The 26,278-nt window shown below is 35.0% G+C and overlaps 3 protein-coding genes across 6 annotated transcripts; 1 reads left to right on the forward strand and 2 right to left on the reverse strand.

Moving 5' to 3' along the window:
- Positions 1-6,085, forward strand: LOC18039774 (UTP--glucose-1-phosphate uridylyltransferase). The gene is made up of 21 exons (XM_006430348.2): positions 1-353; positions 422-469; positions 581-672; positions 802-892; positions 967-1,027; positions 1,136-1,213; positions 1,292-1,342; positions 1,437-1,510; positions 1,994-2,066; positions 2,170-2,227; positions 2,354-2,400; positions 2,488-2,553; positions 3,146-3,178; positions 4,364-4,416; positions 4,482-4,557; positions 4,701-4,757; positions 4,850-4,933; positions 5,016-5,114; positions 5,198-5,302; positions 5,622-5,693; positions 5,771-6,085. The coding sequence occupies exons 1-21, from the start codon at positions 289-291 to the stop codon at positions 5,795-5,797; spliced, it is 1,410 nt and encodes a 469-aa protein (XP_006430411.1). The 5' UTR covers positions 1-288; the 3' UTR covers positions 5,798-6,085.
- A 110-nt stretch (positions 6,086-6,195) lies between these two features.
- LOC18039775 (cysteine-rich receptor-like protein kinase 2) lies at positions 6,196-10,079 on the reverse strand. Its single transcript, XM_006430350.2, has 8 exons — positions 9,588-10,079; positions 8,525-8,955; positions 7,989-8,105; positions 7,616-7,743; positions 7,305-7,518; positions 6,947-7,178; positions 6,702-6,849; positions 6,196-6,606 (listed from the first exon to the last, which is right to left on the reverse strand). Exons 1-8 carry the CDS (start codon positions 9,974-9,976, stop codon positions 6,283-6,285), a joined length of 1,983 nt encoding a protein of 660 aa, XP_006430413.2. The 5' UTR covers positions 9,977-10,079; the 3' UTR covers positions 6,196-6,282.
- A 5,792-nt stretch (positions 10,080-15,871) lies between these two features.
- LOC18039286 (auxin response factor 8) lies at positions 15,872-24,403 on the reverse strand. 4 transcript variants are annotated; one of them, XM_024181511.1, is made up of 15 exons: positions 23,881-24,403; positions 23,597-23,709; positions 23,373-23,471; positions 23,231-23,287; positions 22,955-23,110; positions 22,785-22,869; positions 21,690-21,780; positions 21,428-21,592; positions 21,236-21,358; positions 20,432-20,507; positions 18,313-18,460; positions 17,938-18,224; positions 17,224-17,865; positions 16,941-17,131; positions 15,872-16,293 (listed from the first exon to the last, which is right to left on the reverse strand). In XM_024181511.1, exons 1-15 carry the CDS (start codon positions 23,921-23,923, stop codon positions 16,134-16,136), a joined length of 2,436 nt encoding a protein of 811 aa, XP_024037279.1. In that variant the 5' UTR covers positions 23,924-24,403; the 3' UTR covers positions 15,872-16,133. The 4 variants fall into 4 exon arrangements, with proteins under 4 accessions (XP_024037279.1, XP_006430416.1, XP_024037280.1 ...); XM_024181512.1 differs by adding an exon at positions 16,733-16,807 and having other exon boundaries at positions 16,210-16,293; positions 17,224-18,224; XM_006430353.2 differs by having other exon boundaries at positions 17,224-18,224.
- Between the last annotated feature and the right edge of the window lie 1,875 nt (positions 24,404-26,278).

Here is a 26,278-nt window from a genome sequence, read left to right on the forward strand (position 1 = left end):
TATATTCTGTGGGCGTGAGTCGTGACCGGACCATTTCTCACTTTTGTTATTGTAATAAAATAGATAAATAAAAAAAAGGGGTCAAAATCAAAGAGTGATACATGCAATGCCTCCAATGCAATGCAAATAGGACGCCACCCGTTGGTTATCGTCACACCATTTTGTTGAAATTTACTCTCTATATATATATATAAATTCATTTACACAACCGTGCCTTCACTCTCTGCTTTCAAAATATAACGTCTCTTCTTCTAGATTCATCTTCCTCGTTTAGACCGAATCAATCACATGGCCACTGACGCCGAGAAGCTCACTCAGCTCAAATCTGCCGTTGCTGGCCTCAATCAAATCAGGTATTTTGATTTTGATTTCAGATCTGTGTTTGATTGTTTATGTGATTCTGATTGTTGTATGTTTGCAGTGAAAATGAGAAAAATGGATTCATCAACCTCGTTGCTCGCTATCTAAGGTATGGCTTCAAACGAATCTTTGGTTATTTATAAGATTGATTAGACTTCATTTTATATGCGGTGATGCAATTGGATATCTTATTTTATACTATTTGTGTTGTTGATTGAAGCGGCGAAGCGCAACACGTGGAATGGAGCAAAATCCAAACGCCTACTGATGAAATCGTAGTTCCTTATGACAGCTTGGCACCAGTTCCTGAAGGTATTCACTATTCGTTTGTTTAAGCATAATTGGCATTGGCTTTGGATGGTTATACGATTTAGTTTTAACTTTGTTTCAGTAGTAATTTAACTTGATTTATCATATTATATTAATTGATTATACATGCAGATCCAGCGGAAACCAAAAAGCTTTTGGATAAGCTTGTCGTGTTGAAGCTCAATGGAGGTTTGGGAACCACAATGGGCTGCACTGGTCCCAAGTATGTGTCATTTTATTTCCTAGTCAGGACTTTCTTCAGTTACATTTCTTTTGTAAACTATTCTTTATTTTCAGGTCTGTTATTGAAGTTCGTAACGGGTTGACATTTCTTGACCTCATCGTCATCCAGATTGAGGTGATCCTTTATTCCTTTCTTTTGAAATCTTTTATTTATTTCTTGGCAGACACAGCAACTTAATTTTCCTTTTTTTTGTTCTTTATGTTTTTTTTTTTTTTGGGGTAGAATCTCAATGCTAAATATGGATGTAATGTTCCCCTGCTACTCATGAACTCGTTCAACACGCATGATGATACATCGAAGGTACATGATCTAATCTCTATATTTGGTCCTACCGAAATAGATATACTTGCAAGCTTACTAGTTCTCACTCATTTTCAGATTATAGAGAAGTACTCCAAATCAAATGTCGAGATTCATACTTTTAACCAGGTTTGTGATATTGTTGTCCAGTCAGCTGCTTCGGATTTTTGAGAGCTTGATAACATTTCATTTACACTCAACTCTTCTTTTTGAATTTACTCAGAGCCAGTATCCTCGATTGTGTGCCGATGATTTTGTGCCCTTACCATGCAAAGGGAAGACTGACAAGGATGGATGGTAAGATATACCAGTTTTGATGGGTTGTGCTCTTCATGCTTTGTTTTCTGATTAGTTTGCCTAAATCATCTGCATTAATTCTAATTGAGTAATGATACAGTTACAAACTATTGTACAAACTTATTTTGTACAAACTGACGTGGCACTAATTCATTGATTGACTGAAAATATAAAATAATGAAAACAAATCATGTGGGCCAAGTGATATTTAATTCAACCAATCTTATCATGCCACATAAGTTTGTACAAGAGTTTGTGACTATATCATTACTCTAATTCTAATGTTTTGAAGAGCCTTGGTCTTTGGAGTTTGTTTCAAAACTTTGACGGGAGTCTTATTCCTGTGGTTTTGTCATTCCTTACAAATATGTGTTACTAGTGCTGTCATTCTTGATTACTTTCCAATAGTTTGAAAGTGGACCTCTTCTGGATAACTATAAAATGCGCACATTCTTATAGAAAATAATTTTACGGATATGAAAGGTATCCTCCTGGCCACGGTGATGTCTTCCCATCCTTAATGAACAGCGGCAAGCTTGACGCTTTAATTTCTCAGGTTAGTGCTTTAATGCATTCTCTATTTTTTTTAATGTTAAATGGTACCCAAGTAAACTTATATGATATTTTTCTATCTCACTTGATTTGCTTGTCTGTATCAGGGCAAAGAGTATGTATTTGCTGCCAACTCCGACAACTTGGGTGCAATTGTTGATTTGAGTATCCTTAGTTTGATTATGCTTATGTATATGTATAATATATCAGTATGTATGTAACATGTTCTGTGTGAATGAGATACATGAACAAGTTTATCTTCTGTCTGTTATTCTTGACCGGATGCTACAGAAATCTTAAACCATTTGATCCAAAACAAGAACGAGTACTGTATGGAGGTAATTAAAGAATAGTGGAATCATTTTTTTTTTTTTGGCCAATTTATGCATGAAGACTGTCACTGAGCTTTTTCTTCATGTATGCAGGTTACTCCCAAAACCTTAGCGGATGTTAAGGGTGGAACTCTTATTTCTTATGAAGGAAAAGTTCAGGTATATATTGTTCTTCCTTATTGTTGGTGCTCTTTATTATATATTTTGGTTTTTTCCCGTTATACCAGTTAAATAATTTGGGCATTTTCCCAGAAGACATGCTTAAAAGTGACGGACTTACTCAGTGAAAACATTTATTTTTAGAAAAGAAAACAACATGATTTACTGGTCTGGGAATGAAAATAGTAAAAAAGAATCAAATCTGTATTGATCTCCACTGCAACTACATAACTTCCAATGAAAGCTGAAATTACAAAAAGAAGTATCTATCCATTTTATGCAGAGAAGAGGATGGCAAAGATATATTTTTATTTTGTGAGCACTGTTTTAGGAAAATTTGTCTTGAAGGATAAACCTCTCTGTCTCTATGTTTTTTGTTTGTTTGTTTATATATCTTTTTGCGAATCTCTGGAGTCACATTTGCATACTGATCAAACTGTTAACATGATCTTTATGAAGTTTTCGGAAGCCATCTTCTCTCAATAAAAAAGCAAATTATGACTGATTTAATCTTTTTTTATGCTGATAGCCGGATTACTTTTTTTGATCTCTACTAATTTGTTCCCTGCCATTTCCTCTCTTCACTATTCAGCTTCTGGAAATCGCTCAGGTCCCTGATGAACATGTAAGCTTCTATCCTTGACTTATTTATTGATTTCCTCTGTTTACAATCTCCGATCCATGGTAGAGTCATAAATAATGATAAAACACTGTGGTCTAAGGCCATGATAGGCACCAGAGAGCTGTGTGGGTGAATATCAAACACTGTTCTTCACTAGTAGAATGATCATTGAAAGAAAATTAAATTTAATTTGAAATCTATAGATAGTTGTTATATATAAGACAGCAAGCTTGGTTTCAGGGATATTTCCTTCACCATTGAACTTGTGTGTTTTTATGTTCATGTAATCAGAGCAAATATTGCTAGTTGTCAGAAAACATAGTAAAATGCCACTTTGAGGGTTCTCTAGACCTGAGTCTGAGTCCAAGTTTAAATTGAATTTCTTTTCCTGCCATTCCTGGGGTATTCATTATAGTGGACGTTTCCAACCTACTGATAAGCACTGTAACCATCTGCTAATAATTCAACTAATAGAAGAGTGTTTTCTTTCAATAAAAAATTTCCTGTTAGTTGAATTTAGTGTGAGAATTGCATCAAGCACAAGGTTTGTCGAGGTTTCTCCTAATACCATTATAATCACCTTGAAGTTGAATTAACCAAAAAATGTTTAATCCAGTATCCCCCAGTTTTTCTTTTAAGAGCTTTGATTCATGATCATGGAATATGCACCCACTACAAAATGTTAACTCAGAACCTAATTGCATTTTTTACCTTTTCTGCTTCAACTATAATTTTTATTTATTTAAAGTTATGAATATTGCTCCTAGTCTTCCTTGATGTTTCTTTCTTTCTTTCTTTCAAAACAACTGATTGCCTATTTTTACTAGTTGAGTTTGATGCTTGAATTGAGTTTCGAGTTTCTCTTTTAAATCTCATAGCATTTACCCTCCCTATTTTGGTATTCTGCTGTTTGCCAATATTTTGACATATGCCGTAATACATGTATGAACTTGCCTGTCTTAAGATGATTTGAGGCTATTTACTAGTACCTTAGTCTTGCCTGACATTTGATCCCTCATTATGGTGATGATATTTTCGGTCGCACCTTCTTGAGAATACGTAATAGTGCTCCATGGTTACTTACTTGGCCTGACCATGCAAAGCACCTTTTGCTGCCACACATTGTTAATAGCAACAGAGAGCTTCTTTTTGAGCTAATAGCTGAAGTGTGGCACTTCTTATTTGTAGGTCAATGAGTTCAAGTCAATAGAGAAGTTCAAAATTTTCAACACGAATAACTTGTAAGTTGTACTTTCATAGACGTTTTAAACATGCATTGATGTGAACCTAACAAAGTAGTTTACAGATGGGTGAACTTGAAGGCAATCAAAAGGTTAGTGGAAGCTGATGCACTTAAGATGGAGATCATTCCAAATCCAAAGGTATGTGTTCTTGTCCTTCTCATTTTTCTCTTATCCCTCTTAAAATATAAACATTTTTTCATATGGGTTTTAGTTGAACCGTATGAAATATGTTTTGGTATTGATACCCTGGTTTCTGATAAATAAGTTAAACTTGCTTTCAGGAAGTGGATGGAATCAAAGTTCTTCAGCTAGAAACTGCAGCTGGTGCTGCAATTCGGGTAGGCATTGTACCTAAACCAAATTGTTAGTATGATTCTATAAAATGTTGATATTCTGTAGTTTGACTTGATTGCTTTCGACTGTTTTCCAGTTCTTTGATCATGCTATTGGTTGTAACGTACATCGATCTCGATTCCTTCCGGTGAAGGCAACTTCTGATCTGCTTCTTGTCCAGGTTACTATCTTTGCTGTCATTGGTGGTACAAAATTTTAGACAATTGAAACTTGCCTGACATGTCTGTCCGCTGTTCTTTCAGTCTGATCTTTACACCTTGGCCGATGGATTTGTTACTCGGAATGAAGCTAGAAAAAACCCTGCAAATCCAACTATTGAACTGGGACCTGAATTTAAGAAGGTGAAGCTTTTATTGCAATGGGGCAGTATTGATGCATCATGTTCTCTTATTAATAATGGTGATTTTTGGATTTCCTTTTACAGGTTGGCAACTTTTTGAGCCGATTCAAGTCTATTCCTAGTATCATCGAGCTTGATAGCCTTAAGGTGACCGGTGACGTATGGTTTGGTGCTAATATTACCCTCAAGGTAATGAATGAATGAACTGGTGATGCATTTCGTTAATTGTAACTCTGGGTTTTGCTCTGCACATCAGCAAAGAAATCAATCAGAATTTTTCATAGTGAGATTAGATTGTCTTTTCATATTGACCTTTTGATCTTTATTGTTGGCGATTAATTATTTCAGTCCTTATTCCCAACCATCTGCCAACTTTATAGGTTGTTTGAAATCTATAAATAATTTTGAAACAGTCAGCCTTAGTCCTTTCAAGTAAAAATGTATTTCACTTTTTTGGCATTAAACTCTTGTAACTGACTATCGATATGTGCTGGTTTCATGGATGAAGGGGAAAGTGACTATTGCTGCCAAATCTGGGGAGAAACTGGAAATTCCTGATGGAGCTGTACTTGAAAACAAGGTATATCACTAATTTCTAATCAGCTCAAATGGTAAAATAAAAAGCTAATATAGAAAATTTGGCTGAGTTATCTCCAGGAGATCAATGGCCCCGGGGATCTGTAAGGAACATGCTGTAGATTACTTGTCGAAGAGGTCTGCTCAGTGCTTATCTTGAACCTTGAGGATCGGAGTCTTGTTTTGCTGGATGTTGGATTTCATTCCAAATTTTATTTTGTATTAATTTTTTATTTCATCGATCTCTACAATGTAGCGGTTGCTTCAGTAACTATTTCAGACTAAAACTAAATATATAATATGATGAATATTGCAATATGCAACTGCAAAACCTTGCCCCTTGTATCATTTCCGTTAAGTGGGTTGAATAATAATGATAAAAGAGTGGAGTGGTTACTTCTTGAAATTTAATGTAGAGCTTTATATTCTCCACTGCCTTTGTACTCTTGATATGATCTATTTCTTTGTTTCTGAATATCATTTTTGAAAAATACATTATATGGGTGTTCATAATTGGTTTGTTTCAACAACAATAGTAGTAATGTCATATGAACAAATTAGTCATACAATCCGAAGGCCAGAAATTGAAGGGGCTATCGACCTGAGACTTGTGAGATGGAGGCTGTAGCATTAGAAGTAGAAGAGCCTGTAGAAGTGGATGTATCTGCTGGGGTTTTTCTGTAATCGGTTTCAACGAAAGTAGGCTTGAGTAGAGGTTTATTCCCCAGTAAAGAAGAGCTCGTGCTTTTGAGCAAAGCAACTACTTCTGACATTGTAGGTCGCGAATTAGCCGCCGACTGAGTGCACATCAAAGCAATTTCAACAACTTTTTCTGCTGCTTCTTTTGTACATTCATTTGGGTCTAAGCTTTCATCCATTAACTCCCAGTGCGTGCCATTCTCATAGAGTCTCCACGCCTATTATAATTTTACATTTATCAGTTGAAAAGCGCTTTGCTTAGCAGTTCATCAAATAATAAGCTTTTAACTAATAGTGCATTCGGAGAATTTACCCGTTTGAGGAGGAACTCGCCCTCCTCACCCTTGGTTTCACTACTCTTTGTACCGCTTATGATTTCCAGGACTAGGACTCCAAAGCTGTATGCATCAACCTTCTCCGATAATTGCCCATGAATTGCATATTCTGGTGCTGTGTATCCCCTGAAGAATGAGTAATGTATGTTGGTAATTAGTTATGTGGCTAAGAAGAAGAATTGGCTTCAGCAGTTGCTACTGATATAATAATTAATTAACTTACAATGTTCCGGCAAACTTGGTGCTAAGATGACTTTGATTCTCAGGTAAAAGCCTTGCCAACCCAAAATCTGCTATCTTTGGCTGCAAGTCATCGTCTAGAAGGACATTGCTAGGTTTTATATCTCGATGAATGATGCGTACATGGAAATCTTCATGTAAATACGCAAGGCCTCGAGCTGTGCCCAGGATTATATCAAATCTCTGCTTCCAGTTTAGAGAGCCTCGTTTTTCTCCTATTTTTCGAGCACAAACGGCCATGTGTTACGTTATAACAGAATATTTTGGATGCCTTGTCATTTTTGAAATGTAGCAGCATATGTGATTAATTGACGTTAAAATATAAGCAACTAGGCTGTTACCAAACAGAAATTTGTCGAGGCTGCTGTTCGCCATGTACTCGTAGACAAGAATTAGTTCTGGTCCTTGGCTACAACATCCAAGGAGTCGGATAAGATTCCGATGATGAACATTACTAATAAGCCTCACTTCATTTTCAAAATCAGATAACGTCCTGCGAGAAATGCCGATGGCTAGTTTCTTGACTGCCACTATTTTTCCATTTTTCAGAGTGCCCTGATCAAGTGACACGACAAAAATTAACAAAGAAAATGATCGAATTTTACGGCTAATTATTGGTCAAAATTTTTGTGTATCGCTGTTTCTCATTCACCTTGTATATATCACCAAAGCCTCCTTCTCCTAGTTTATTTTCTTCACTAAATTTTCTTGTTGCAGAAACCAAATCTTTGAGTCTGTAGTTGACTGGACCTTGTAACTCTGTTGCCTCTGATATGTTTCCTGTTCAAAAGGTGAGTATTTAATAAGTACCTAGACAATCTAGAACATTAGAGAAAATGGTAACAAGGTTATTTAAAATTTGAACTTTCAAACACTTGGGAACTTAGAGGAGTCTAACCAAATTACTACGAGCAAATTAAAAGTTCTTTTCTCCATAAATAATCCCAGAAAGCTTCCCGCTAATATTATGGTAGGTAGTCAGTACCCTCAAGATGATATGCACGAATAGAACGGAACAATTTTACCTCTCTGTATCTTCTTGCTCTTTCGTGATATCACGAACCAAATCAACAATGCAAAAAGTATTAGACCTGTTCCTCCACCAACTACTCCTCCAATAATAGCTTCCTTATTGCTTGAACCTAGGATTTTTCAATTAATAAGAACAGAGATTAATTGCAAAAGAGATTAAGCCACTACAACTATGGAATGGAAGGAAGCTCCGGCCATAAAGCAACGGTTGTTTATTTTCAATTTTCGAGCTTATTTTCTCATTAAACAGCTGTACAAAACGATATATTGCTCGCTTTGTCTGCCAAAGCCATGCGGTAGACGGTAGATAAGTGTTTACTAAGCAGTTTGGCAGCCTAGCTTCAAGAAAAATCTAAAACAAACGGCGGTATTGTCGAAGTACTGTTGAACAAGAAACAAGAAAAAAAAAGAAGAAGTAGGATCCTCTCCCATGATCTATCAACCAATCATCTACAAGTAATTTTGACGTTATAATCAGTAAAAATTCGAATTAGAAGAGAATCCAAGTCGGAAAAGAAAAGGGTCTTACCATTCTTGAGGAATGGTGTAATATCGGTAGTCTGGTTATCAGCAAAGAATGGAGTGTCCGAGTACCTTAAGAAGCAACCGGCATCAACCGCCCAACCAAAAGCACTACCGAGACATCTCTGAATGTTATCAAATGCTCCAGACAAGCAATTTTGGCAACCTGTTTCACTGATTGTTTCAACACACTGTGCAATACCATATACTGCTGTGCTGTTTTTATCATCATCATCATTAGCACCTGCACGGCTGCCAATAATGTTGTTCTTACTCGCAGCAAAGAAACCATTGATCTTAGGTGTAGCTACTTCAAGATTTTCCAGCAGCTCTTGTGCAGCTGTTTTAAATGCATCAGCTTGTAATGCGGTTCGATTCCCACAAAACCCGAAGCGCCCCTCTTGTGTGCTTTGATCGTAGAAACTGCTGCTCTCATACCTAACAAAACCAAGAAGCCGGGTAACATCAGTAGCGTTCCACAGAGTTGTTACGAATATAGTAATGTTTCTAATTCTACAGGCGATTGAATTTTTCTTATTTTCAGAAAGAGATAATTACATATTCCCCTTAAAGTTTAAGGCAAATGCAATTTCTATAAAAAAATTTGGGATAAATGTTATTAACTTTTTTTTAAAAAAAACTGAAAAAGACTTTCATGGCAGTAAAAATCTAATAAAGTAGTCTAAATTACAACTGACGATAAACAATATGAATATAACTATTTTCTAATAATTATTCTTTTATTTTTCTTCTCAATCAAAATTCATAAATTTTAATAAACTATAATTTCGAGTAATCTCTTTTATAAGCTCATCTTGTAAATAAGAAAAAGATCTACCCTTTAAAATCAAATATAAAAATCATCATCATAATTCATAAACATATATATCAATAAAAACACTAGTCTTTTGATAATCCCAAAAATCAACACCACAAAAATGGAACACTAAAACAGTTATAAATTATGAATAAAAGAAACACGAGGGGTATTCATGATATTTGAATACGTAGGCGTATCATATTAACTAGCTACTAGCTGGCTAGCAGTCAATCACGTAGTAGTTCGTTACCTGAGAGAGCAGGCTAAATAGATGACGCGGGCTCCATTGGCAGCAGAGCAGTTGCGTATCAGCGACTCAGCGGAAGTGAAACAAGCAGCGCAGTCAGCCGTCGACACATACCGCCGGCACTGCACCATGGTGTACACTTGGTCCGGCCCCCTTGTCCGCTGCGCCGTCGCAAACTTTTTGCCTCCGTTGAGCTGCTCCCTCAGTTCTTTAAACGTGGCGTTCAGGTTGCTGTTGAATTCTGAGAAATTTGTAACGTTGTACTGGCTGCATCCACTGTTTATCAGCTCCATTTCTGGTTCCGCCACTGCCCATTTCGGCGACTTCCCCCTCATCATTATTATCACTGTGATCGTCAAAAGTATCTGCATCTTCCCTCGGATTGTCATCATTTTTGCTTCTTCTTCTTCTTCTTTGTTGATCAGTTGTTGATGATTTTAGTTTTTGAGGGGCATTTAATATAAACAAAGAAGAAATTAACTCCTCCACTACGACGCTGTCAATTTTGAATGGTTAAAAGTTTTTTCTTGGCTGATTAGCGTTTTGCCTAACGTCACAAACAACAACTCCAAACTTTGAAATGTAAACTTCATTAGTCACTTTCATCCCTTATTATTCATTCTAGGATATAATCTGTATTTTTTATTAATTTATTTTCGCATGTTCCCAGTCAAGGAAGCCAATAGAAATTTTCGGCTTTCTTTATCAAAGACGGGGTGGATCAATAAATGAAGAACATGCGGTAGTGGATTATTTACTAACTTGTCAACATCGGATCAGCACCGGACTAATGGAAAAGACTAGGACACATGGCATCTATAGAGGCTACACCTTTTTTTTTTTACAATAAGGATATTAATTTAAATCAGTTTTATTACAACATCATTTAAATTTTTACCCTCATTAATATTTAAAATATATTTATCTTTCACTTGCATTCGCGGTGGAGAAAATTTTTGTCTACTCAATTACTATTAGATTACGACTTGACCTAAGTAAAAATTATGACCTAAGTAGCAAGTACACCTAATTTCAATATTTCATCCGCGAACAATGTAGCCAAATTAATAATTAGACACATGGTTTACTTCCATTAGATTTAGATTTTTGGAGTAAAATCACTTGCTATCATTTTTTTCCTCTTTTCAATCAATAAAAATAAAATCCCACTTTACGATAATAATACTATACGACAGGAAAGTCTATTAAAATTTTTATAATTTTTTCAATTCTTTAGATTAATAAAAAAAAGCAGATTTTTTAAAGATAAATAAGATACTCGAGTGGTAGCCAAAATAATAATAATAATAACAACAACAACAAAACCAAGCATTTCCCATTAGAGTGGCACATAGAAATTAGAAAGTAGAATGGTGAGACCGTCAGAGAATTCATACGTGTGTGTGTGAAGTCTTCGATATTGACAGACTTGGGAAAATTGAAGATGACAAGATGTCTTCAATTGTCCAAGTCAGGATTGTAAATGCCGGCCATTATTTTTGTCGTTTTATTTTACTTTTAATTTCAATAGGGCTCATACATGAATGAGGCAACTCATAGATTAAAATTTTCGACTCCATGAATGATTGAGTTACACTTATATATATATCACTCTTATTGTTATTTGTTGTCAATAAAAAAAAAAAAAAAAAAAAAAATTGGCGCTGGACTCTCAATATTTCTAGATTGATCATATGGACCCTTTCTGATCATTTGGACGTCGTAGATAATTTCACATGTAGCTCTTTTCCATAAAACCGATCTCATCTTCGTGCAAATCTAGAGAAGAGTCAGGGTGTATGTAATATCCTCAAATACATACAAAACACTCTGAAAAATTAAGGTCTGTATGTGATTTTTGAAATGCTAAGCATTCAATTCACACATGTCATTTACGATCTTATCGAGTGTCATTTGTTCGAAGATTTGGGTGTTTTTAACGCAGCGGGGTACCAGAAGCAAAGTTGTAATATGTAAAACATCTCAAGATTTACTGTGAGATTAGATGATACTCTAATTCGAATTGTTTATAATAGAGATTTTAATAAATAATTTTTAAAAAAACTCATAAAATAAGGGTTTTTATTAATTCAAGATTATCAAATAAATTACATAATCATAATAGAGCAATTCCACTAGCCTAAGAAAGCTTAAATATAGGAATAGGATCCTATCTAAATAATAATAGAAAGATTCGGTAACATACTAAAAAATGACTCTAATTAAAAATTAAAATATCTTGCTATAAATAATGTCTTTTTTTTTATTATTTAGTTGAGTTATCTCATTGATAGTTCTGTGTACACCTAATTCTTATCTTTAGGAAATCAATGGCCCTGGGATCTCCATTGCGTAGATTACAATTTGGAGAGGTCTGCTCATCTTGAATATTGAGGACCGGAGTCTTGTTTTGCTCGTTAATTGTTGGATTTGATTCCAAATTTCATTTTGTATTAATTTTGATTTCATCAATCTCTACAATGCAGCAGTTGTATTTCACACTTACAAAATACATAATATGATGGATGGTGGAATATTTTACCGCAAAACTTTACCCCTTGCATCATTTCTGTTAGTTGGGTTGAATAATAATGATAGGGTGCTAATTTCAAGCTTTATATTCTTCTCTACCTTTGTATTCTTGCATATTCTAGTATTGTGTACCCCCTGAAGGCAATCGCTTGAATCTCGAGACGTTCTTCGAACTAATCCTAAACTTTACTAGAGATAAGTAAATCAAGAGAACTCTCTCTGAGAATTATATATGAGAATTTCATCTCATACAACTTAAGAAAGACGACCCCAATACTGGTATGGAATGGAGAATGTAAAACTTTTTAATTTTTTTATTCAATCTTATCTAAAAGTACAAAGAATAAAAAAAAAAAAAAAAAACTATTCTTTATGGTCATAATTAGAGTGCCAAAAAATCAAGTCGACTCGCTTATCTTTATGTTGATCGTTACAAGCCTCTTGAATCTTCTATTTACCTATTTCATGTTCTTTGATTTGTGTAATTGTGTATGAGTAGTTAATTATGTGACTAAGAAGAAGGATGGCCTTAATAGCTGCTATTGATATGATAACTAACTTACAATGTTCCGACAAATTTGGTGCTAAGATGACTTTGATTCTCAGGTAAAAGCCTTGCAACCCAAAATCTGCTATCTTTGGTGCAAATCATCGTCTAGAAGATTGCTGGGTTTTATATCTCGATGAATGATGCGTCCATGGTAATCCTCATGTAAATACGAAAGCTCTCGAGCTGTGGCTGTGCCCAAGATTATATCAAATCTTTGCTTCCAGTTTACAAAGCCTTGATTTTCACCCTTTTTTTTTTTTTTGGCCACAAACGTAACGATGATATCAGCCATATGTTATGTTATATCACAATATTTTGAATGCCTTATTATTATCAAATGTACCAAACAAGAATTTATCGAGGCTGCTGTTAGCCATGTATTCGTAGACAAGAAGTGGCGCCGGTCCTTGGCTGCAACATCCAAGAAGTCGGATGAGATTCCGATGATGAACATTACTGATAAGCCTCACTTCATTTTCGAAATCAGATAACGTCCTGCCCTATAGCTAGTTTCTTGACTGCAACTATTTTCCGATTTTTCAGAGTGCCCTGTTCAAGTCACATGAAAAAATTGAACAAAGAAAATGACCAAATTTAACATCTAATAATTTGTCAAAATCTTTGTGCATATAGTGTTTCTTATTTTCCACTTACTTGTGTCTAGTTTATTTGCTGCTGATGATCGTAATACAGAAGGTAGCTTTACCATCAATGTTTCTGAGGGCATTTAAGTGTTTTCCTTTTCCTTTTTTTTTTTTCGGAAAAACTTTAACAATGTAATGACGAATTTGTTAAGTTATTAATTAATACGAAATTCAAACTTTGATTTATAATAAAAATTGTCACTTTTTATTTTGAAGTGGTTGCTCAACTTCTAGACAACTTAGACCCTGAATAAACTTGAGTTGTCATGTTCTTATCTCATTTTGACATATATTAACCACATAGTAATTCTAGGTGCTTTTTTTTTTTTTGGCATTATTTTTGTCCATTTCCTAGTCATTAATTAGTCAATGAGCTAGCCAATAAAAATATTTTGGCTGTGCCCGTTGGATCAATGAAGATTATATATATTGATATATCGATAGATTTTTTTGCTAACTTATGAGCAAGCCATGTGGAATAAAATATACCCCATCTAACTTACCAAATATACGCCAGCAGAATAATCAGACTCTTGATTTGCTTAAACGAGTTGAGATTAGGGTAAAATCACTTCTTGTCATTTTTATTTGGAGTCGAAGAAAACAAAAAATTACAAAATCCCAGTTTACAAATCATAATATCATATCATACAAATTACAAAGAGTCTTTAATGTTTTTTATATTTTGAATTTGTAAAAAAAAAAAAAAAAGCTTAATAATACATGCCGCTTGGATTTCAAGATATCTCAAGGGCAGGGAAAAATAAGTTTACACTTAGATTTCAATATTAAACTAAATAAAGAAATTAATAAATTGTTGTGTCAGGTGGATCAATTTGCAAAGAAATTTGGGCTTATTTGAAAATATGTCGACATTATCTGGGGTGGGTAATAAATCCATCCAGTTGTGTGCGCTAATGGATATTTTGCTGCTGACATGTATTAAAAACAAACTCGAGTTAGTTAAGAGTCGTTACAAAACCAGATTTCCTGCGTGCAAAGCCGAGGGTTAAGCCTCTGCTTCTCTCATTTCTAATTCATTTTGTGCAAAGTTTGTTTCACTGTAAGACTTTGACTGTTCCCGGTACATCTTCTGGGTCAAGTGCTTTGTGATAATAGTCAACGAAGCTGCTCAGTTTTTTTACTTCAAAGTACCGAGCTTGTGTCTGTTTACTGTTCTCGTGTTTTTGCTTAATCTCGCGGGTGATCAAGATTCTTGGATTAATTATTCAGATTTATCCCTGAGAGCGGCAAATATATAATAATAATAAGAGAATTCATGCGCGCATTAATTTTCAAAATCAAACTTTTGGAATATAATTTGTTAAAATAGTAGTAATGTTGCAATACAGTTGAGACTTGAGATGCATAATTTGCATATCATTTACAGATATAACTTAAGATTATCACAATAATGATAAAAAAGGAAAAAAAATATTTAACTTTTAACACATTAGCCAGCCCGTTTTTATTTCTCCTTTATTTATTTATTGAAGGAAAAAAATACTTAAATCTCTTATGATTGTCCGGTGTATAAGTTACACTCTCATGGTGTGTTTGTCACACTGTATTGTATTAGCACTATATTATAACAATATTATACAATGTTTGGTGTTACACTGTATTATATTAATTTTTTTGTGATTAATTTAAATTATATATTATGTTATATCAATATTTTATATTATTATTAATTTCAAATTAATATTATTAATATTTAAATATTTATTATTAATTATATTAAATTATAAATTTACTAATAATTATAATGTAAAAATAAAAAAATAAAAATTACATAATATTATACTAAATTCAAAAGTTATATTTATTATTATTATTATTTAAAAAAAAAGAGGCAAACTAATGCGGGAGCTCGGGCCCATTAATGCAATGCTGCTATAGTTATTTTAACCGCCAAACATGGGTCTACATAAATTTAATACAATAAGGAGTTATAATACCTTAACCAAACATGCCCTTAATATTTTAAGAGTGGATACTTGGGACTCTTTCTAATTTGAACTGTCATAGGTAATTAATTGTGCATGTAATTCTTTTATTTCTCATTTAGTGAAACCGATCATATTATCGCGTAAATCTTGCGAAATTGAGTCTAAATAAACAGAAAACACTCATGAAATGGGATTGTGTGACATTCTTGAAAAGTTAAAAGAGTCTACTTGTAGATACTTTGAAAGTCTGGGTGTCCTTTACTTGACATTCTTGAAGTGTTTTCATTGACACTCGTGAGAATGAATCTTGCAAAATTCATTCTCACGCGATTACAATTGACATTATAAATCTAGGACGTAGTCAACCAGACCTATTATGAAAATGTTGAAATATCTACATCTCCATTTTCAATTTTGGAGAAACCTGTTTCCACGGTTCATTGGTCTCCCTTGAACCCAGTCGTCTGCCGATGGTGCTACGCTTCTCAATCAAATCTCTAAAGTTCTAGATGATGGTTTCAACCACCAATTGAAATCAATAAACCTTGTGCATATATATGATTCTTCTTAAAAAGATTATCCTCACAACTCAAGGGTCAGTGCACAACATTGGCAGTATTAACTAAGGCAATGACAGCACTTTCATATTAAAACAACCAAAACACGGTCAAAAGAAATAGGTTCCAATTTGCAACGTAGTTTAGTTATCTAATCGACTTCAGTATTATATTTATCGTACATAAGCATCATCATCATTAAACTACTAGTCTAGTCTGAAACGTGGGTTTTAGTTATCTGGGAACAATAAACCTGGAGACACAGGGGGGTTGCACACACAGTTCGTGGCATTATGTAATAGAGTTATCTAACATCAATATTCAAGCGAACCAACAGGATCACGACCGCAATTGCCACGGCTATTTGCCCGTTGACCCGAGCTTGGGCTGAAGGACTCAACCCCTTGCTCACCCATTTTCTGCACATCCTCCGGTGAAAGTATCTTGATATACCAAACATTACTCACAAATGCCCTGCAAATGGTCATGATTAGCGTGTCCATCAGGAAAAGGAGTTAAATTGGGCAAGTCAATCCTCAACACCAATTGTTTCATCGTTTTAAACAGGTATTGGAAGAACAATTCTGAAAAAGAACACAATGAACAACAGAAAATTATAGAAGCAACTGACTCCCATTATTAATGATTGCATTTGCAAAAGAGACTCGAATGCAAGAGTAACTCAACTAAAAGCACCACCTGATGTGACTTCCAATATTCATTGATCTATTGGTTTAAAAATTGTCACAATTTCACAAATATTAGGTCATTGGTTTTCAAAACTAAGCAATTTAACTGGCAGGTTGTAGTTGACAAGTTTTTGAAATTAAGCAATTTAAATGACAGATTATATATTTTTTCAAAATTTAGCAATTTACTGACAGATTGTATTTGACAGGTATAATTGATGCACCTTAATAAAGACACGTGTTAAATGCAATCTCAGTAACTCAAAGGGCTTTCATCTGATGGTCTGGAACTTCGAAATCTACATATAAAAGGAAGTGATGCTAGCAATCCTGACCAGATGTATACCAAGCATAAAACAAGCAGTAGGAGACAAATCTTAACACACAAGTTAAGTTGAATAAAAAATCTGGAAAATCATGACGGTCACTTACTCCCATGGGTCGTCTCCAAGGAGAAGCACGTCATTCTCCCTGTCGACGAATACAAGCTGCCAGCCTGATCTAAGAGGGTCTTCAAACTTCCCCTCAATTCCAAACATCTGACCCAGCTCTTCCCGCAGCTCATTATAGCTGCTGAACCGGGAGATGTCTAGTGAGCGCCCAACCGAACCCGATTTATAGACCTGCCAAAACATTGACACAATGTCATCTGCCAACCCCATTGAGCATGTTTAATGGTAATAAAAGATAAACCCAAGTTAATCCCAACTCGCACCTTGACAAATGTCCGAGTTGGAGTCAGTTGGTCAATTTGCCCTACATTGTGCAGCAACTCAGAAGAGTCTTGCATGCACCCGTACATAGAATTATGAAACCCAGAATCTCCTAATGGCATTGAAGAGACACCAGGATCAACTGAAGTAGTAAAACTGGATACTGTGGTGGGCAGCAGGAGTCCAGATGAATCAATATGAACACCAAATACAACTGAATTCTGGGAATCTGTGTTACAATTTTCCGTACCCACAGCAGCATCTTTTCCATTATAGGATGATGGGAGTGACATTGAGTGGACAAAATCACGAACCTGTGAAGGTTCATACTTAGAACCCAACGATTGTTGGGGAAACTGCTGCCTCAGCATAGATGGACCAGCTCCTGAGAAGTTCAAAAGATTGCCACTCCCTTCAGGCAAGGAACCCAGCATGTTCTGCATAGGACTGATAGAAACTGAGATTTCCGTGCTTGAGTCCATGAAGTTTGCTTTAGAAAATGATGGTGAAGGCAGATTTGACTGCTGCCTCTGCAGAAGCTCATCAGTTCGAATCTGAAGTGCATCATGATACATGTGTTGTTGTGGCTGTTGCTGTTGTTGTGCCCGATCCTCTGCCTGACTGTTCAGTTGTTGAAGAAGATGCTGAGGGATGTTCTCTGTTAAAATTTGGGATTGTGCCGGCAGCAGATTATGAGGGATTGACTGCTGAATTACCTGCTGCTGCTTCAGCTGCAATGGGTTTTGGCTGCCAGATTGCTGAAGATATTGAAAGGGCTGCTGCAACTGCATAAATTGCTGTCTCACGGGATCTCCACTCTGCATACCAGCTGCCAACATTGCCTGGTACTGCTGATTGTGATCATTTCCAAGAAATGATGGTTCCACTCTCTGTTGCATCCAGGGAAACATACCAAGAGATTGGAAATTCAGGGTCGTCAGACCCTGTTCTCCAGTTCCACCTCTTAGCCAATTTAAGCCACTTCCTGTTTCATCTCTGTTATCTGTAACAAGACACATAAAAAAATATTATAATGTCCAACCATGTATTTTTGGAAATGTCACCAAATAACTTTAGAGAGAGTTAGACACCATTAAAAGATGATGTGCCAGGATGCCATGGTCGTTTCAGTCTGAGAGGAAACAATGATGGATACATGGGGAAAGTTGTTAAAGGCTCAATCTCCCACAATGATACTCTTGGCTGCCTCTCACCAGCTGTTGACTCATCCCAACCAACCTACATTAAAGATAGAAAGAATAGAAGTAAAATTTCTTAGTTACTAGTTTTAGTCCCTAGAAATTTGTTTCTTAACCTGTGATTTCTTCTAAAAGAGATGAGCCATTCAATCAAAAAGAAAACTTGGAAGATCCATAAATTATGGGAGACATCAAAATAAATAAACTTGGAAGACCGATAAATTTTGGGACACATCAAAATAAATTTTCAATCACAAATAAGCAAACCTGTAATTCTTATCAAAAGTATCAAAACAGATCACTGTGTAAAGAAATTATTCAGATTTTCAGAACCAAGTATTTGAAATTGTGCTAACTAGGATAAATGGAATAAATGCCATAAGCCTGAAGAAAGAGAATAAAAGAAATGAGCATAAACAAAATACAATAAATGCAGCCGCAAAGAAAATAACACTTGGTATGCTATTTTGTGTAATTAATAATCCAAAATTCACAGAGAAGTTTAACCAAATGAAAGCCATATTCTGCAAGAAAGTGCAAAGAAAAATTCAGATTTCAGGTTTTACATTTTAACTCAAACTGTAGAAATGCAAAAGATGAAAAAGGAAAAGAAAGGGCTAGTATCATCCATCCACCCTTCAGCTCCAGATGAGAAGACACCACATCATTTAATGACCATACTGGTCACAGGACCACTTAAATAACATGCCACCAACAAAGCTATGGTACAGCCACACCATCTAACTATCAAGATTTTTCATAAACTGAAGCCACCCTCATTGGTTGAGTTGGGTCAAATGGCTGGCTGCTGCTGCTGGATGCTTTTCCTTCTCCTCTACTTCATATACTTTTCTAACAAGAATTCTTGCCCATGTTTCTCAATTCTGTACTCTTCTAGCCAGAATGCCAGATCTGGGTTGCTTAGCTTGTCTTTGGTGAAATTTTGGCATATTTTGATTACCTTTGTCATAACTTTGCAGGCTCCAGGACACGTGAGTTCTTGAACTAATATCAATGGATATACAAATATAACTTACTTTCTGGATTGCTTAAGCACCAGCTCATGGGTCAAGACGATCGCTCCTCTTTAACGGTTAATGAGTGAATTTTCCACGTTTTATTGATTGCAAGTTAACATCCTCATGCCCATAAGATTGTACAATAAAGCATATATTATATTGCACAAGCTAGGCATACATCAGTAAGCAAATCAGAGTGAACTCAGCAAATCTGTTAGACAGGATTAAATTTTTATGGTTCATAATTATCCATGGGAGCAGAAATCCAGCAGTTTTGAAAATCTATAGAGGCAGAAAATTATCCATCTGCTCAAAGTACAGATAGAAACTGTGGACTTAGAATGACAACTAGTTTAATAAACCCCAGAAATTAAAGCCCACCTGATTTAGAAGCTGACTTTGGCCCCATTTGGTATTAAGTTGTTCAGCTATAACTTAAAAATTATAGCATTGATGTGTTTAGGAAATACTAAATGCTATAGCTTGGAAACTAAGTTGATTTGATGAACTACTTTTATGATAAAAACTTATAATATCTTTACAATTTTCGTCAAAATTATTATTTAAATGTTATGTTTATTACACACTATTAACTTTTATTTTTATAGTTATAGCTGTTTTTTTTTCAGAGCACCTTAATATCAAATATGCCCAAAGCAAAAGGCACATAAGAATTCATAGGATATGGCATTTTATTGGTTATGGAACTTCATATTATTTCTAACTTCCAAGAAAAATGTGTTTCCAGTACTACATTGGTGGTTGGCGGGTCATAAGTCAAACATGGATGCATGGTACTGACTCCTTTTAAGATATCTCAAATGATACATTTATCACATAAATAAAAACTGTGGAAAGCAGTAGCAAGCCTTTTCCTGATTATGCAAAAAGCGAGACAACTACCGTGGTAATGTTACAGAGGGTAAAATGTAATGGTGCATGTAAACAAAGTGCTATTTTAAGTCCAGTGTAGATACAACACTAAAAATTACCTTGACAGATCGCCAGTGCGAATTAGACCATCGAACAGGATCCAGATCGCTAATGCCAGTTATTGTACCCATGTACCTGGATAATGAAAGTCTTCCACATTATATCTGTATGGCATGGGCATTTCAACATGCAACATTCAAGCAGCAGTTTCTTGAATCAGATCATTGAGAGATGCATGTGGTTGGATTGCACATTTTGCAGTATTTTACCTTCAAAAATATTTAACTCTTAACCAGTACAATCCCCAGTAATAGGCTATCTTGTGATCACAGACTATAGTACTTTTGACAAAGAAAAGAAACACAATTCATGGATTGTAATCTTGCATAACTTGTTGACTCAATCATTGAACTGCCCTGCCTTCTCTCGGTACAATTGTTATTCATTTACTAACTAAGAAAGGGTTTGCCTCAAAGGTGGTACGAATGCATATTTATATAACGTAGAAGCGTTAACAATGCTTGACAGATATCTTTTACCATCCTATGAGCTCAGTCAGCCATAATTAACCAAAAAAAACAAACTGGAGATTATCTTTTTGTTTATATCTATATATATATAGGAAACAGAGAAACTTATTTTAAAAAAAGAAAAACATCTAGAACAAACTGAAGAGATATAAGCAACCGAACACAAAAACCAGATGATAGAAGGCCATAATGTGAAAGCAAAATTTAGCAATAAGAGCCTCACCAAAATATAAATAAGTCTACAAAATTTTGAAGTAAAACAATGTAAATAACAAGAGCAGTCATGAGACCCCAAAAATCAATAACATGGGGAACTACCAACTACAGTAATACCTACGAACGCTTGATTCTTCAGTCTCAAAAAGCATCCGAAACCGCATTCCCACAGAAACACGTGTGTGAAAAACTGCTTTGACATATTTTGTCAGGGGTATTACAAATTCAGATGGACTTGCCCTGAAAACTAAGACATGTCAGTAAGAAAGACACAGAAATATGAAAGGGAAGTCAGAATAATATTCTCACCTTGGATTGAAAAAAACTGTAAAACAACTGTTAGTTGCAGCGGCATGAGCTGCAGCAGCTAGGAGTCCAATGTGCATGCTATCACTGGACAAAACAGATGATGGCATTACAGTTGGTGGGCGAATAGCACGGCGAATTCCCAAAAGAAGCTGATTCTTTTCATTCCTAATGATTGGTTGTCGCCAAGTATGTTAAGGCAACGATGAACATGAACTAATAAATTTAAATTTTGGGGAAGAAAAGTAACAAAATGGCTTTATACCAAATAAAAAGAACAGAATCCCCAGCAACTAGTCTTTTGGCACTAACAAACACACTCCAGCCTGTGGTGAGAAGATGCCTTTTGGGCTGTCCTGCAATATAAAAAAGATAATGTTGGTCCCAACGGATAGATCATAACTGAATTAACAATCTCATAAGACAAACTACTATAACGAAATCTAGTTCAAAAATAAATTGTTCAAAGCAGTTTCATAATAAAATTTACCATGCAACAACATGATATCCCATCCATGAGATAAATTTAAGTGACAGAAAAGAAAACAACTTCTTGAATGAATTACATTGCACCACAGACCAGAATATCAACAGCTCATAAATTAGCAATAAAATAGCATCTATCTAGTTTATGTCCATATTGTAAACTAACATGTTAATTGACATATACTGTAACTATCGTCTGGAACTTCAAGGGCATAATTTTGGAACACTAACAATATACACAGTTCTCACTAGGCACATGTTTTTCCTACCAGCTAACTATGGATTTCAAAAGATTGCAAAATATGACGAAGATTAAGCACAACTCTTTAGAAACAGGTTCCTATGAAAACAAAAACACAAACTCTGATGGAATGTAAATTATATATAATGGTAAGATACAAGACTGATGTATGAAAACTTTAAAAGGCATATCAGCCAGAGACACGAAGCCTCCCAACTTTGTCTCACAAATGAAAAGTGCCTTTAAAGCCTCCGTATTGTATAAACACATAAACTCCGTCACACAAAAGAGAGAAACAGACATAGGCAACGGTGTCTAGTTCCCAAAACCAAGGAGAATCAAAAGATACTGACACAAATGATATACTAAAGTGAGTAAACATTCATTAGAAGCTTTAATAAATGGGTTCAAGACACCTTATCATCACTTTTTCATTTGATGTGAAGATTGCAGCAAGAGAAACACATACCAATATCATTGTACGACAATATTGTCCTCTAGTAGAATCAATGGATTAGAGTGCGGATTTCTTTTAATAATAAAAATAAAGATAACAACATATCACATTACTGACATTCTAGAACAGAGTCCCAACCATTAGAACAATGAAATATACAAAACCCCAATCCCTACCTCGAAAGATATGCCTGAACTTCCACTCAACATCATGGAGATCCCTTGCAATGAGTTCCTGAGCTGGTGGTTGCAGTGAGAAATCCTGCAACCAAAGGAAAAAGAAAATTAAAATGACCATAAGCATTAGTTGGTTAGCTCAAAGTAGTAGAAGTCAGGAAAGAGCCTACCAGCGAAGGGAAGACTTTCTCGGCAGCACGACGAGGAACAGAAAACCCTCCATGTGTACTAGTATCACTTGCGGTTAAAGTCTTGCAGAAATAATTTGTGGGCTGCTTGCTTGGAATTCCCAATTCGATGGGAACAAATGTATCCTTCTGCTCTTCCTGTACATACAGTAAAACAATCATGAAATTAACTTTGGCAGTGTTTAATATAAATTACTAACATATAAGCCATTACAATCATTGTTATCGATATTCAGCGCAAGACGAACTTAGAGTTACCGGCGACAAAGGCTGAAGAGTCATTTGCGCATACACTTCATCCGTTTCAACATCAGCCTGAAATTCCACACAGTCTGCACAATTTAGAAAATATTGAAATGGAAGCGTAGAAAACAAATTAGAATATAAAGAAAGAACCTACATGCATAGTGACATTGTGAAGTTGGCATATCAACTGCGGTGGCAAGTTCGGGTAATTGGGAATATGGCTATCAACTTCTTTATTAGTTGTGGCAGCTACCTACAAATTGATTTTCATTTTAATCCAGAACCACATGCACAAGTACATTTATTAAGAAATGAATTTGACGTATCTACATACAACAGACTCTTATAAAAGAATTAAAGAAAAAGAAAGAAAGAAACCTGTTCGCTATGCCCCTGAGGGAAGTAAACCACACGGGTGCCCACCGTAGGTAGGGACACCAACGGCCCAGCACAGGCGTGCCATAGCTCCGAATTCAAACACTTATTATCCCCTATCATCACCAAAGTTCACATAATTAAATTTAAATTTCCCCCAAAGGAAAAAGAAACGATAAAATTATAATAAAAAGCATTTAACAAAATGAAACTGAAAGGGAGACGCATAATGAAAAATTACTAAGTAGAAAAGAAAAGAAGAGGGGGGGCAATTTATAACAAGATACCTTCATGACCCTGTTGACACAGCCCTGATGTTGAAAGCTTCATTCACTCACACTTTTATATTGCTTTTATTATTTTTTTAATTTTTTAAACGACAGAAACATATAATTTAATTATAAAATACTAAAGACCTAACTTATATCGCTCATCTTCAATTCAATCTCGGTCTTGCAATTCACACCATCTGTGCAAATCAAAATCAAGATCAAACCAAACCCAAATCCATGGATGTGCTCTACTTTCTCTCAGAAACTAAGTAAAAAGCTCCCAGTGCAACAACATTTGCCTCTTTTCTGAGAGATCGCCATGGGATGGGAGCGGAGAAGGAGCTTTTCTTCTCTTTTTTTCTTTTTTTAATTAATAAATTTTGTCGCCCTATGACAGCCTCCACTTTTTACTGAAGAGATAGATAGAGAAAGGCTTTATTGAAAAGGAAAAGAGGAGGGAGATTAGAAGCAGAGAGGGTGATGTCAGGGAGTTGCAGTGAAAGTAGCAGCTGGTAAGAGAGAGAGAGAGAGAGTCTTCTTAATTCTTATAAAAGACCCGACCAAGCTGGACCTGAGAACAGAAGAGAGAGACGGGTGTTTTGGGTAAAACTGGGGATCTTGACCGTTGAATAAATCCGTACGGATTCTCATTGACCGTCCATTTGTGACTGATTTGACAGCAAGCATGTGCCACCATTCTTCAGTGGTCGTTGTCAGACCAGTACGGATTTTATGTCAATATTTTAATTTACATTTCTTATTTCTACTTCTGTACAGTACGCTCTATTTCAGAGTATAAATTATAATGACATACGTAAAATAATAAATAATTAAAAAATATTATAATTTTTAACTGTATAATTATAAAAGAAAATGTTCTATTTTAAAACAGACACAACATAATCATAACCTTAGTTTTAATAATTTCTTTGCGAGGCCAATACTCAAAAAGTTAAAACTCTATCAAAAAAGAAAAGAAGAAGAAAAAAAAAAACACATGGGTCCCCCCGGTCCGAGTACGTCAATAAATAATGGGCATCGTCGTCGTCTTCACCGTCGTCAGCGTCAAAAGAAGACTCGTACAACTAAGACTTTCAAGTTGGCCGAATTTTTATTTGATGTGATTAAACTCCTTTCCATCCCCCCAAACAAATAAGATCGGCGGACATTTATTAGTTGGTGGGCATGCATAGGTCTCGGTTGATCACACGTTAATGATTTCTTTCAAGCCCATCATTGATTTAACCTTGGACTGATGTCGTCAATTATTTGTTTATTTGCTTCGATCTGTGCCAATCGAGCCGCTTGGGAAGGAAAGTCAATTGATTTAACCGTAAAATTAGCATTGTATCTTTGCTTTCTCCATTTCTTACGCTTTATTTTTTAAATCTAATTTACTTTACTACTGCAGTGTATTGATGTTATTGATTATAGAGATCATACTTGCCGATTCGGATATAAATTATGCTTAATTAATAATAATCATAACTTAACCCTATCTGAGTGGGCTCGGCTTCTTCTAAGCACACCTCCGCTGATGACCCAGCCCATTATAGAACTGCCCATTTGACACAGACAGAGAATCCATAAGAAAAAGAGAGTTTCTTGTTCATGTCTGGTTGCAGATAAAAATTATTCAATTATTTTGGGTTCAAAAATGAGTTTTTTCTCCCCTAGCTTTTGTCTAAACAATTAATTTAAATTATGATAATATTTTTTCTGTCCGAAAATGATAATTGTGTATTGATATATAAAATCTACTAGTTACCATGTACCAAACATATGAGATAATTATTTAAATTCTAATTTGATATTTCAACAAATACAATATAGGATTTTGAAATATAACTACTTGTCCTTCGCCCTAATAGATTTCCTCTTCCATTTACATTAGATAAAAGGTGAATAACTCTCTTAAGTGGTGAAGGTAGATATCTTTCATAAGTTCAGCCATACATAGAAATTTAATATAAGATAATTCGAGAAGATTCGTGATAAGTAACATTGTGATTATAAAATTAAAAATAAAAAATAATTTTGTTTCTCTATACCATCACTGACTTATCATTGTACATCTAAGTATAAAAAAGTTTTGACTTATTATATATACCACCGTTATTTTCAAACTTGTATCAGTTAAATCATTTGCCACTAATACCTTTAGAGTTGGTTAAATGATTTAAATAATATGTCTAATTTACTCTTAGATATATTAAAATATTGTTTTACGCTTTGACACTTTGAAAAATTACAAAATTTATAAATTTAATCAAAAGACTTTTATTCATTAAAAAAAAAAAAAACTATACAACTGACTCTCCCAGCTGTCTACAACCGTGATTCTTGTGTAATTATAAATTTTGTTACTTTTTCAAAGTTTCAAATGATAAAATAGTCTTTTACTCTTTTACTT

The sequence above is a fragment of the Citrus clementina genome, unplaced genomic scaffold, assembly GCF_000493195.1.
Source record: "Citrus clementina cultivar Clemenules unplaced genomic scaffold, Citrus_clementina_v1.0 scaffold_6, whole genome shotgun sequence".
Taxonomy (NCBI): domain Eukaryota; kingdom Viridiplantae; phylum Streptophyta; class Magnoliopsida; order Sapindales; family Rutaceae; genus Citrus; species Citrus x clementina.